Here is a 14,089-nt window from a genome sequence, read left to right as displayed (position 1 = left end):
TTACAGGAAACATCAATGAAGTATTTTTGACAGATTCTAATTTTGCAAGGAGAGGCTGCAGTGCTGGGAAGGGTTCAGCTGGGAGAAGGCGTGGCTCTCAACAGCGCTCCCAGCAGTGACAGAAGGGATGTAAGAGATGCAGCCAGGCTCTTCACAGAGTGTGGCAGAGGAGAGGCAACAGCACAAGCTGAAACATGAGAGGCTCAGGACAACCCAGAAAAGCAGCCAGGGCCCAGGGAGGTTGGACCATACCAGCCCTGGGGGGTTTTACACCTCAAACAGTGAAGCCCTAAGAAGCTCAGTCTGACCCCAGAGCTGAGCCTGCTCTGGGCAGCGGCTGTGGCTGGACACCTCCCCAGATAATCATCCTGCCAGCCTGAATTGTCCTGTGAGGCTATCATCAGTACTTAATGTATGGATACATGAATTGTAGAACACAGCCAGGCAGTAATAGAAAAGGATCAGTCAAGTGACTCATATGAACGCTGGTACCATCTGTTATGATAAATATGGCAGCAGATGGAGAACTAAGAGTATTTCCTGTCTCTCTGCATGTTTTAAGACCCTCATTCTCCAAGCATTCCTTTTAAGAAAACCCAAACCCTTTGTCATCTTATGTCTGCAATTCTCAATCATTTTCTAAGACAAGTTGATGGCTAATTGGACTTTTCTAAATGCTGTTTGTCAAAATAATATCTTGCTTCAAAATCTAGTCTCCCCTCACATTTTTTTAACCACAGTTAGCCAACTCTGATGCTGAAAACACTCCCAGAAGAAAAATGTGACAGGGAAATCTGCATCACCCCAAACAGACATAAGAAGATGAAGAAGAAAGAAAACAAAACCAAAATAACAGAAACTAAAGACACTTTATTGCTTATAAACTCCAGTATGGAACTCAGTACTTAAGCCAAAGGAAAGTACCAGTTAAAGAAGTGGAACAATTAACTTATAAACTGTTTAGGATTTATGCCTAGAATGCACAACATCTGTTCAAAAAAATCTTCAGTGGCACGTGGGAGCTAAGCCAAGCTGAAGCTGACAGAAGCTACTGGTCTTCAGAGAGAGAAAAAACCCTAGAGAAACTGCATAGTGTATGCAAGTGGACTTTATACTCTTACTGCAGTGTTTTTAATCTCACATGTCAAATCTAACACCATGTTAGTGCTGTAAATGGGGAGCTCACTAAATGGGATGGTTTTGCATGAGCATTCTCTCAATACTGTCTTTTCTGCTTTGAGGGCAATATGCTCTACAAAAGTACATTAAAACCGCTATCTTCTGTGTTCTGTGTTTAGTGTATCTCCTCTAGTACACACAACGAAAGACTACAAAGCAATAACAAAACAAAGAACAAAGTCCACAGCTATTTTTTCCAAAACTTCACATCAAATTCTATATTTTCACTTTCCTAGTGCTCCATGTTTATTGCTGGATAACCAGGGACAAACACAGACTGCTGGACTTTGTCTTGCCTATGTGGCTCTATCTCCATCCCTGATTAAAGTGCTGGAACAGAATCACAAAATAGGACCTCAGAAGGGCACTTTAGTTCCCTGCACAGCTCCTCAGCTGGCTGAGATAACCAGAAAATTACTCCAGGACCATGCTGGGTTTGCAAGTGATAACGAAAAAAGAGGAGAGTCTCCAGGATAGAAAGTGCCCCACAACATTGTTAGGGTGAAATCCATACCTCGAGTAAAACTCAGTGAGTCCAATAAGAAATCAGCTTTGCAAAGGACAATAGATTCACCAAGAGAATTTACAATCAGTAGGGAACAAGGGACCAAGAGTTTATACTTCTGATTTCTCTGAAAGAAACATGAAACACTATGGAGGAGCTTTTACAACTGAAGAGCTACTGTGCTCCAGAGTTACAATACATGTATTTTTTGAAATAACAAGTCCTAATAGAATATAATTAAAAAGTAAAATGGCTAACATACAAAATAAAATAGGTAATATGTGCATTATGCTCTCTCCCTGTCTCTCTGCTACAACTGAAATAACCTCTTCAAATGTCTGAAGATAGTTGAGGCTTGCAGCTTTACAGTACCAAAGAACCACAGTATTCAAAATAATTAACTACTATACATTTTAGATTTAAAAAACGCATAGCATATTATGTGAAAAGTAATCAGAAATCCATAAATTGCTTTCTTCAAATAATATCCCAAACTGACATAGTGGGAGCCCAGAGAACAAAATAAACATGTTGGTCAGTCTTAAAGATTGAGTCCACCTAGTCTTGTCTGAATGACTAGAGAATGCAGTGAAGAGATAAATTACCACTGTGTGAAGGTAAGATCCTCAGTATTGAACTCATCACTCATTAGCATTTAAATGAAGTAAAATAGAGACTAGGACACTTAGCAAAAGTTACCTGGGCATTGAGAGTAGGGGAGTTATTCAAAAGCTGAAATAGTCCTTCCTACCTGACCAGAAATATCCCTTGCAGGAAATTTTAAAATTTAAGTCAGTTAAAAAGCTATCCTGTACTCCACCTCAGCATCAGTACATTTAAGTATCTCAAAGGTGGGTGCAACAAGGATGGTGTTAGACTCTTTTCAATGGTGCCCAGAGACTGGATAAATAGCAGGGGCCATACACTAAATCACAAGAATTTGAACTCAACCTGAGGAAGAACTTCTTTATATTGAGGGTGGCAGAACACTGGAACAGGCTGCCCAGGGAGTTTGTGGAGCTTCCCTCTCTGGAAACATTCAAAACCCACCTGGACATGTTCCTTTGTCACCTGATCTGGGTGACCCTGCCTTGGCAGAGGAGTTGGACTGGATGATCTCCAGAGGTACCTTTCAACCCTAAATATTCTGTGATTCTTCCACCAGCTTTCTTGCTTTGAGCTGACTTTCTAGCTACATGCTCTCAACTCGTCTCATGTGGAAGTCCATTTCACTAAAAGCTTCACAAAGACACTAGGCTAGGACTGTGGAGTTTCAGAGACATCAGGTTTCCCCATTCACGTGTTCATGAAAAAAGTTTAAATGTCACATAAAGTAGCTACCTTGCTACAACACAGAACAGTACTCTCTTGCTACCAACTCTATCTCTGAGCTTCTAATTTTTTTTTACCATAAGAACTCCAGAAACATTAATTTTGTTTAATCTAAGGCTCCATTTATATGCCCTGTGAGTCAGATACTTAACCTTCTCATTACTGTCCTTTTTTCTAGGTTCAAAATATTAGCCTTTTGTAACTGTAGTAAACCTCAGTTTTCAAATAATGGAGAATCCTTCATTTAAAACTAACAATGTGTCTTGTATTTTAGGATTTTTCTAAAGAAGCATATGCTTACAGGTATACATTCACTTCCCTGAATATTTATTCATTTTTTTCTCTCTCTCTTTCGCCAATAATCCACTATCCAATAGACCTTGTGTATCTGTCTGCTGTCTTCCTACCTAAGCTCAGAACAAAAAAAAACCAAACAAACAAACAAAAAAAACCAAACAAAAACAAACAAACAAACAAAAAAAAAGCAAGTATCACACTAAAACTTATATCAATATTTCTTTATTCTAAAATTTGGTAGGTCAATTAACCTACATAACAGACCAGTTCTGACTCCATCCTCAACAGAATCTATGAATCTATTCCTTTGGCCCAAAAATGCAGAATAAGGACTTTCTTAACTTTTGGAATTGATCTCCTTTTATTCAAAAGGCTCAGCTCCACAGCTCTTTTCTGGTTATAGAATTTGTTAAAATGGTGTGGTTTTATCATTAAGAAAGCACTGCTGAAAACAACTGCAATATTTTAATTAAAAATCTAAGTTTCACTACCAGCAGAGTTACATCTGACCTGCAAAGTATGAAGCCACTCATACACCCATTTCAAATGAACAATTCTGCTATACTGAGAAAATAAAAATTCTTCTGAACAGTTTTTTTAAGAACAAATTATTCATTTTTATAATCTCTCTCCAAAGATCAGAATACTCTTAAGGTAAGAAAGCTTTGAAGCATCCAAACAGAACTTGTAAGTCACAGATGTCAGCAAGATTTTGTTTTATATATGCTGCAATATCCCCAGAGTTAGGGTTAAGCTATACATATACATATTGGCAGGCTTATTTGTTAAAAAAAAAAATCATCAACCAAATGTAATCAGCATCCCATTCCTATTTTAACTCTTGTAAAATGTTTCCATTAAATTCATTTTTCCTGTTCCTAAATGGCACTTTATATTAGTTTTAGTATTTGGAATGTGTTTAATTTTAAGAGAGTTAAACTAAAACAATCATATTCAGATTTAAATTAAAGCAAATCTGGAAGAGAAGGGCAAGGAGGGCATTTTTTTCTGTGATGTTCACTGAAGAGAAACTACTGGAGAGAAAGATGGGGAAATCCTAGTTTTTAACCATACCCTGAAATAGACAACTTCACTAGACTTTCTTAGTTTTTCTCTCTTTAGTGACTGAAAACATTTGTATTCCAAGTGAAAGTATCAGTGCCTAAATATACCTCCTGCATGCCCCATTCTTTGTTTTCCTTCAATTTTTTTTAACATAGTCACAATTAAACATCGTCAAGTCAACTCCATTATGAATTTGAAATCACATATCAAGAAACCCTCCAGCACTATTAATTTCGCTGTAATTTCTTCAGATTGCAACAGTAATCGGAAACAGATGGGCACGCTTACTTCTCTGAAGTGACCTCAGAAAGTAATGTAACTTGGGCCAGTTCAGCTGAGCCTCAGTGTTCATTATTTCAATTCCTTCATCCTTCACTGGGGAAGCCACTGTCAGACACTTGCTAATCTAGGAGGTTTACAGTTGTGAGTAAAACACAGATAAGGAGCTCACTAAACCTTCTTCTTGAAAAGCTTTATGCATATGGATTCAATCAGAAGTCAGATGCCAATATAAAAACTGGTTCTCTTTCTGAAAAAGGTTCCAAATGCCAAAATTAAACTATAGTGTATATGTTTACATTTGCATGTGCATACAGACACATTTTAATCTACCACTGTAAGATCTAAAAATTTTGTAACTTCTTGGCTGAGATACTGCAAAAGGTTAACACCTAGATCTTTGTGCAACACAACACCTAGAAAGATTCAAGAACACATCAATTTCTGTCTTTATTAAATGCATATTTGGAAAATGCAAAAGTAAAAACTGGATGAAATGTAACTGTCTACAGTTACACTTTAGAGATCTGTTTTTTAAGAATTTGAGGGATGCTAAATTCTGTAACAGGAAACTTTCCTGTACTAAAAATTCAAGTACTATTATGTATTTCTAGGAAATCACTGGCCTACGGTAATACTTCATACAGCTTTCTCTAAACTGCTAGACAAAAGGAGCTTTTATTTCTTATTGCTACAATAAAACACCTTGTGCAGTGTAACTCCACTGGAGCTTCTCACTTCAGACTTTGTAAAAAGTTTTCTGCCAATTTTTTTACTGTGCTTGCTTGTCCTTTGCTAATAAAACTAATTCATGGACCTAAAACTTCTTGAACAAAACAACCTAAGTGCACACATAAACCAAGATAATAGTGACCTTGTGGTATGCATTTTGTAGGGGCAGGTTGGATTTGACTTATAAATCTAAAGTATACAAACATGCTTGCTTGAACCTACGCAAAGGTTTGTTGCATTTAATGCTCTCAGGTTTTATGTGTTCTCAGAGTCTTACCAACTAGTTGAATACACATGCAGTACACATACACTTTAAATTTCCAAAAGCAGTATTCACTAGAGTGATACAGCATAAGGGAACTACACGCCACATAAACGAACCCACCAAAACCCACAAGTAACACCTCAAAAAAAAGCTATGAACAACTACTGACAAAGATGTTTAGTGCACGTAGCATTGCCAAAGAAAAGCCATAAGATTTGGTCACCTCCAGGATGAAGGTCTCCCTGAGACTTCAGTTAAACTGCAGATAAATTTCTTGACACTGATGAAAAAAAAAGCATGAAGGGGTAATTTCCACTCTGCAAAGATAACTTGCACTGTGGAATTGAGAAAAGGTTATCTGCAAAAACTACCTGAATAAACTGGCTATCCTTGAGGGGAAGGTTTTTTTGCAACTCAAAGTCTCTCCCTGCAAAAGTCTGCATGTGTTCAATCTTTTTTCCCACAAATTTTGCTCATGGCTAGCTTACCTCCTGTTTGAGTGATGACTTGAATGTCACTAGAAAGTGGCCCATCCCCAACAGAAGTAAAAGCAAGAACCTTCACAGAGTATGTTTTCTGGGGTACAAGATTCCCAATAGTGGTAATATGGCTGTCAGCCACATTGTGCTTCATCCAACTGTTGACATGTTGAGCGGGGTCCATGGTGTAATAAACTCTGTAACCTTGTATTTGCCCATTAGGTTCCTCAGGTTCTTCCCACTGTACCAGAATGGTGGTGGAGCTCAGCATACGGGCCTGTACATTGCGTGGTGCACTTGAAGGTGCTTGCTCTGAAGTTCTTGTTGACACAGGCTCGCTGGGTGGGCCTCGCCCAATGTTATTTACAGCAACTACCCGAAATTCATACTCTGAATATGGGCTTAGGCCGGCCACGCTGTAACGTGTTGTGGCCACCCCATCAATTTCTTTATATGGCTCCTCGGAGTTTTTGGGTTTGTGTTGGATTATGTAGTAAGAAACCGGTTCAGGGTTTCCAGAATCCCAAGTCAACGTTATGCTAGTTGCTGTGCTTTCTGTCACCACAGGTGTTCCAGGAGGCTTGGGTAAGGCTAAACACAAATAACAAAAAATACAATTAGCTCTATGTAACAGCAGACACTCTTATTCTTATTAGAATATGAAGCTTACAAAGAATAACTAACAGCAAAACAAAAGCAAAACAGGAAGATGAAATGGAAAGAAGGTATGATCTGTTCAGAGCAAGCTTTTGTCAATTATGACTTCCTCCAAAATCTGTTGGAGAATCTTCAAGTTCTGTTCAATACAGTTTATTTGTCATGAATTAATGATACTGGCTTCTGTAATAAATCCATAACCATATGCAGAAAAGGAATTTTATAGAAAGACAATTCACAACTACAGTTGAATTTTCAGATATTTTTTGAACCTCTTGTTTCCAATTACTCAGTGAATATGACACTTGGATGCCTAGCAATTCTAAAAATCAAATGACTGGTTCTTAAAGGCTCCTGCTGTTGATAAATAAACACAACATTACAAGATCATTTCTTTAACTGAAATGAAGGCTGGGAGCTAGACACAGGAGAATAATGGAACATTATGACTAACTTATTTTAATAAATATTACTTATTCAATTAATGATTATGACTGCTTTCTAAACCTGTACTTTGTCTATGCCAGTGACCGTTGGAATATTTACCCTCTTGATTTAAGAGGGCAAATGGCATTTAGACCTTTCAGTGCAATATACTTGCTTGGAATGAATGAAATAAAAGACAGAACTGTGTCCAAATAAATGTACTTGAGATATACCTTTGACAGTTATCTGCGCTATTGCTTCTATAACACCAAGGGTAGACATAGCAACGCAAGTATAGTTTGCAGACTGTCTGACATCATTAAGCTCAAGGACGTTTCTCCCTATTGGCATATCATCCTCAGGTGTCAAATCTTCTGCTCCTAGCATCCATTTCACATATGGCATTGGTGACCCCACCGCAACACAGGTGATATTTACACTCCCGCCAGGCATGATCTCATGATTTGTGGGGGGGATAGAGAACCTCGGTGGGACCCGTCGAACTGGAACAAAACACAAAGAAAAGGTAATAACATATACAAAAAAGGAAACTGAGTCTTGCATAAGGACAGCATGCAGTGTACAGACACAATTTACTATTTACTATTTTAGTGTTTATTCTGGTCTGCCAGAAAATATATATAAGAGAAATAAGAGACTAAACAAGAGTTTTGTCTGCACACAATGTGAATTATTCTATATTTATTTGAGGATATTATTAGGCACATTCATACAAAGGCTGATTCAGACCTACTAGGGCCCCACATGTAACTAACTACATACTAACAATACACAAACACCATGCAAAAGATATACACGCACACGTGCACGCACACACACAGGCGCACATATATATATGCATTTTTTTATGCCCATACATATATATATATATGCACAGAAGAAAACTGGAAGGTCAACAGCATGCTTGAGTTGATCACCAACTTCAATGCTGTGTGCTTCCAGTTGATGTGAATAAATGTGCTAGGCCACATTGTCACATCACAGTCCTGGAACACACTGCCTAGAGTAAATTGAAAGTGCAATTTCACTTGCTTTCAGACTCAAAGTAGATGCAGCCTCAAGACCTCACACTAACACTGAAACAAACATAGAAAAATACTTAATTGCACACAGATACAAATATATATATACACATATGTATACACATATACAAATATATATAAATATACATATACATATATATATATATGGAGAGAGACAGACAGAGAGAGGGAGAGACAGAGTCACAGAAAGAAACTAGGCAAAGCCAGTACAAAGTACTGGATCTGATCATGCAAGCAAGCAAATGACAGAAACAGGAGAGAATCATGCTTAGGGAAATGTCTGAGTAAAAACTGCAGAGAGAAAACACAAAAAGAAAACATTGGGTGAGGAAATGAAACTTGAAAGCAATGGGAATAGGATAGGCTGACAGATACAGGAGTTTCAGAGGAGCATAGAGTTTGAGGGAGAAGGAACTTAGATTAAATTTAGGTGGTTAAAAAGCAATTGCTAGGAAGGGCCACTGGGGAAATAGCAGAATATTTAACATTCAGGATTCCACTATGCTCACAGTTAAGGGAAAACAAAATAAGGATTAATAATATTAGACATTTCTGTATTGATAGCAAGGGGTGGCAACCTTAAACACACAGCAGTACATTCCACTAACAGAGTAGTTAATATTTAAGCAAACACAACACCGAGAAAATTACCAGGCAATAACAGATCAGTGTTCCTGCTTCAAATATTCTCAGTGGTGTGCACATGTGTGTAGGAGGTGGAAGCGATAGAGGTAGCTGAGAGAGGTAGGTTTGTATTTAGGCCTTTCACTGGATGGTGTACTCGAAACTGTATTTATTTGGCCTTAATAGAGGCTAATCATTAAACAGAGTTTTAATTCAGCAAAAAATTAGAAGTAAAATGAGACTATGAGTGAGTTTAAAAACAACAAAAAAAATCAGGAAACTATATTAATCTGAAACCTTTCCACTGGGTTTGATTAAATTTCCATGATCTTCTATGGATTCAGGAGGGACTTAACTGCAATGGCCTCATGAGTGAATGACAGGCAGAAGGGGAACAAGCAGAGTGCAAAACAATCCATAAACGGCCAGTTCACAGAGGCCACACAAAGCAAACAGCAAGCAATGAGCAACTTCTTGTGTTGAACAAAATCCTTATAGACAAAGGAGAGTTTAGTCTTCATGCGTGGGCTATTTAGAAAAGCAACTACTGAAACCATTCCTTGAAAAGCAGGCATCAGTATAAACAAGAAATTAAAAGGGAAGAAAAAGCAGGAACACTGACCAAGTTTAGTAGACGTTAGTATTAAAAGTTAAAGAGATAGCCATGCATCCAGGTTCATTCTCTCTTATCATGCACAACAGTTAGATACCAGCACTCATCAAAAGCCATGACCAGGGCATTCTCTGCTTAAACATAACATTAACTTAAAAAATGCCACAATGTAGCTACATTCATTTCATTTGTATTCTTTTTTATTGGTTTAATTAATAGTTTTGTAAGGTGGGTAAAAAGTAAAAAACACACCAACCTTCTCGCAGCTCTGAGGGATGTAGGGGGTTTGATGCAGAACACAATGAAATGAGGAAAGGAGAAAAACAAGGGAAACACAGAGAGAGTAAAAAGGCCGTATCAAGGCTTTCAACTGCTACTTGAACATCTCTACTTGCTCTAATTAAACCTTCCTACCTCATCTTGAAAAGTTAGCATTTTCCACAGCTACAACGGAAACAATAGCTAGCATAATTTTGAAATTTTCCTTTGGATATAAAGGTATACATGCCTCATGCAGTACAGGAAAGTCAGTATGTTGGAGGAGAAGAGAAAGAAAATAAAAGATCAAATAACTTTCTATGGATGTCATAACTATGAAAGGTTTTCCTTTCTTTTCTTTTTTAATTAGACAAAAGAGTAACACCATATGAAAACATACCAGGTTGATAGAAAAATCAGCTCTAAAAAAATTTCAAAATCAAGCTAGGCATTTTTTGTAAGGTCATCCATCCTACAGTAAGATTTACAGCTGTTTATGTTTTCATTCCTGTTTCCCCCACCCATCCCCTTTTACTGTAGACACACACACACACATATATATACACACATATGTATGTATGTATGTAATAGGCTTCATTTTACAGAAATCTACATCAATCAGACATAGGAAATACTGCCTGAAACAAAGCCCTTCATTCTAGTTGAACTAAAAAAATATTTCAGTAGGTTAATAACCATTTTTAATGCTGTATAGAAGAATAAAATGGTTTTATTATTAGTCATACCTGTCATACACAGAGATATTTTCTTAAAGTAATACAGCCAATTGACCACTATCTTTCTAAAGGACTACACTTCACTCACAAGTCTTACACTAAATATATATATATATATATATATATACACACACACATACATCTGTATTAAGAAGAAAGAGAAAATAAGAAAATACAGTTGTGCTCTGCATACAAAATGTTATAAAGTTAGAAGCCTTTCCTTTGCAGTTAGACAGCAGAGGTCAGGTAGGCATACACCTCAATGCCTTGGGGTTACACTCAGCTGATTAGTGGCACACAGAGCAGTCACTTCAGGAGTTTGAAAAGAAAAGCAAAACAAAACAAAACCAATAAAAGAAAATAAATGCAAAGCACAATTTAACTTAATGCAGGAAAAAATAGAAGTTAAAATGTAAAAATATAAATATACTTACAAACCTTAACCCACAGGATACACTGGACTCAAGAGTGCTTTAAAAGAACAAAATAAACCCCAAGCCTTTTCTCTACAGTTTAAAATTCATTTTACAATTGACACGTTTACCATGGCATTTTGATTATTACAGTGGTAACTGTATAGATCCTGAGAGTATCTTAGCCCTGAACCTGCACGAACAGTGGATGCCAGGGTTATGTCATTCCTACCTCTGACATATAGATTGGCAGGGGCAGAATAGCGTGTACCCGCACTGTTGGTTGCAACACACTCATATTTGCCTTGGTCAGATTCTTCACTCAGTTCAATTTGGAGAGCACCTGTATGAATATAAAATACATTGCCAAAGAGAGGGTCAGAGAAGGCTTTTTTATATCCATAACAATACACCTCTCAACAATATGAAAAGCTTGTATGCGAAGGTCCACTCAACGTCGATTCATTTTCTTGCTAAGGTGCACAGACAGAAAATGATGCAATGAAAAAAACAGAGATTATTTTTTTCACATCATCAGTGCTAGCACAGGAAAACAATTAGCATTTGGCAAAAAAAAAAATAAAACCCTCTCTAAACAATACTCTTTCCTAAACCATTAAATGAAGATGGGTGAGACTGCTTCAAGGAAGAATGGCTTTTGAATAAAACAGTAGAGATTAAGTAGTTGGGTCATTATAATTTTTTAAATTTTTATTTCATTGTTTCAATCTAGTAACAAAAGTAGCACAAAAGGTGGTACTCGTAAAAAAGCAGGACAGACTTCAAGAAATCTTCTGCGGAAGAAAGCCAAAAATGCGCAGCAAGAACAAAAAGGCTGCTTGAAGTGAAAAAAAAGAAATTGTATTAGTCATTTACAATTATCAAAATATTATTTTAAAGAAATAAAGCTCCTTTAAGACATGCAGATTGATAAGAAAAGAAAGACAGTTTTCCACAACTTACAATCTTAAAGTACGTTTGCTGAAAAACAAAGAGCATTTGAATTAGAAGACAAAAAAGTTCAAAAGCATGGTCTGCGCCAACAAGGAAGAACCAACCAACCACTGCTGAGGACCGCAGAAGGGCCCCCCCGAGACACCCAACAAAATCCACAAGTGGGATTAGCAGTGTGGTGTCACAAAACCCAAGAAAAATACAAAACAAGAATTACAAAAGAAGTGAACAGTTTTGCTAGAGTATCAAAAACCAACAATACCATACCACCAAGAATAATGAGTCAGTAACCTTTCATTTCCAAAGCCTGTAGATTAGAAGATCCAAAAATCCAGAGGTAAGAGAATTCCAAGAAAAAGAAAACTACAACAACGACCCCAAAAAAAAAAAAAAAAAAAAAGGCAAAACCACAATAAAGGGAAAAAAACATTTCTGTAATTCTTTTAGGGGGAATACATAATTTTCAATTTTATGAAGTTAAAGAAAAAAAAGGACTGAAGAAGAACAAAAACAAAAACCTTTTATGAAAGATAAGACAAAAAGAAGATAGTCCATGTTGTCTTCTGCATGTCTGCTACTGTTCTCCAGACCATCTTGGCTTTGGTCCAGGACAAGAACAGCTAAGGAAGAAAAAAAATGATCTTTTTTTGCTCCAGTTGGACAAAAAAAAAAAAGAGGAAGGAAAAAAAAGAAGAAAAAAAAAAGAAGAAAAAGAAAAAAGAAGAAAAAGAAGAAGAAGAAAAAGGAGAAGAAGAAGAAGAAAAATAAAAAAGAGGGACAAATGGTACGCTGTGACTGGGCTATGGCCAGGAGACCTGGATATGCTTTCTTTGAAGCATATCACAATTTTTTTTTTTTTTTTTTAAATGAACAAACGAAAAGGGAAAAGGAAAAGGCAATGTGAAGAAAGAAAGGTCACAACATGAGAGTCACTGATCATAACCAAACAGGACAAAGGAAAAATAAAATCAGATGATGGACATTTCTGTGGGTTTTTGTTTTGTTTTGTTTTTTCCTTAAGGAAAACAAAACAAAACAAAACCAAAAACAGGACAAAGATGAGAGGGATGAAAAGACAGAAAGAATGAGTAAGATCATTCTGTGAACGTTAGTTCAGCACTCTTACCTCTTATTGGTGTACCACCTGGGTGGATAATATGAATGCAAATAAGATTAGAAAGAAGAAGCATTAGTACGAGAAGAAGGAGGCTAGGGCTTTGGAAGAAGAATCAAATTAGATTTACAGAATTAAATAAGGTCTTAAGAGAAACTTGAATTACTATACTGTTAAAACAGGAATATATTAGATAGTATTATCAGGTTATAAAAGCAAGTTGCATTGTACCACAAAGGGCAAAAAGGCTATAATTGGCTGCACTGCCATTCTCAGAGTAGCATCTGAGTTCTTAGACGTTTGGTTATATAGGGTTAGATATGTATCAAATATGCCTCAAATACTTAAAGGAAACTTTACAAAACTGTACTTATGACATATTTTAGGAAAATATTGGAAATTCTATTTAAATATATATATATCTATATATATATAAAAAGAAGATACACTGAAGTCTATCTCAAAACAAACACTGTAGTTTAGGCTGGATTATGGCATTTACTATTCTAGATCTATGTGATACATGTGTACTGTTTCTTTTAGGTGTTGCTATGACTGATAAGACAACATTTCTGTGAAGGTGTGCGTGTGCGCCACTACAGGGATCTGGTGACTACACTGACTGTTAGTAAAATGCATGCCATGCATTTTAAGAATAATAATAATACTAATCATATAATAATTATCATAATCATAATAATCATAATATTCTGAATATGGAAATTAGTGGGGGTGAAGTGCGCTTCAGAACTAAGCACTTACCAATAGATTCTGGAGATTTAAATACGGAGAGAAGAAAGACAGCATAAAAATATTATTATATTCCTTATAATTTGGTACAAAGTTTTCAGTTAAAGCTTTATATACTAAATCATCTATGTCACATGTGAAAAAATCTTAATTTACATTAACAGAAGGTTAATTTACACAGTTCTGCTGACAACAAGCAAAAAGTCAGTTAACAAGACGATTTAACATCACAGGACAGGTCAAAAGCTGAGAATTCTGGGAAGACACGTGATTAAACAACTTAGATTCCACAACGATATCTACTACAATTGTCAAAGAAAAAAGCTCATTATATCCCAATGATCTT

General features: G+C 36.5%; 1 protein-coding gene across 48 annotated transcripts in view; it reads right to left on the bottom strand.

The window, feature by feature from the left end:
• The window catches only part of PTPRD (protein tyrosine phosphatase receptor type D), a 1,187,151-nt gene that overhangs the window by 127,427 nt on the left and 1,045,635 nt on the right, over window positions 1-14,089 (bottom strand). For 25 of the 48 annotated variants that reach the window (XM_039567532.1, XM_010392896.4, XM_039567544.1 and 22 more), the window contains 6 exons: window positions 13,756-13,764; window positions 13,006-13,023; window positions 11,158-11,268; window positions 9,774-9,785; window positions 7,450-7,719; window positions 6,143-6,724 (listed from right to left, as the gene is read on the bottom strand). In XM_039567532.1, the coding sequence (XP_039423466.1) occupies window positions 6,143-6,724; window positions 7,450-7,719; window positions 9,774-9,785; window positions 11,158-11,268; window positions 13,006-13,023; window positions 13,756-13,764 (1,002 nt within the window). The remainder of the gene's footprint in view (window positions 1-6,142; window positions 6,725-7,449; window positions 7,720-9,773; window positions 9,786-11,157; window positions 11,269-13,005; window positions 13,024-13,755; window positions 13,765-14,089) is intronic. The other 23 variants (XM_010392930.4, XM_010392912.2, XM_039567539.1 and 20 more) reach the window with 5 other exon arrangements.

Source organism: Corvus cornix, chromosome Z, assembly GCF_000738735.6.
Source record: "Corvus cornix cornix isolate S_Up_H32 chromosome Z, ASM73873v5, whole genome shotgun sequence".
Lineage (NCBI taxonomy): Eukaryota > Metazoa > Chordata > Aves > Passeriformes > Corvidae > Corvus > Corvus cornix.
Note: the sequence above shows the minus strand (reverse complement) of the source record. Positions and strands in the feature narration are given on the sequence as shown.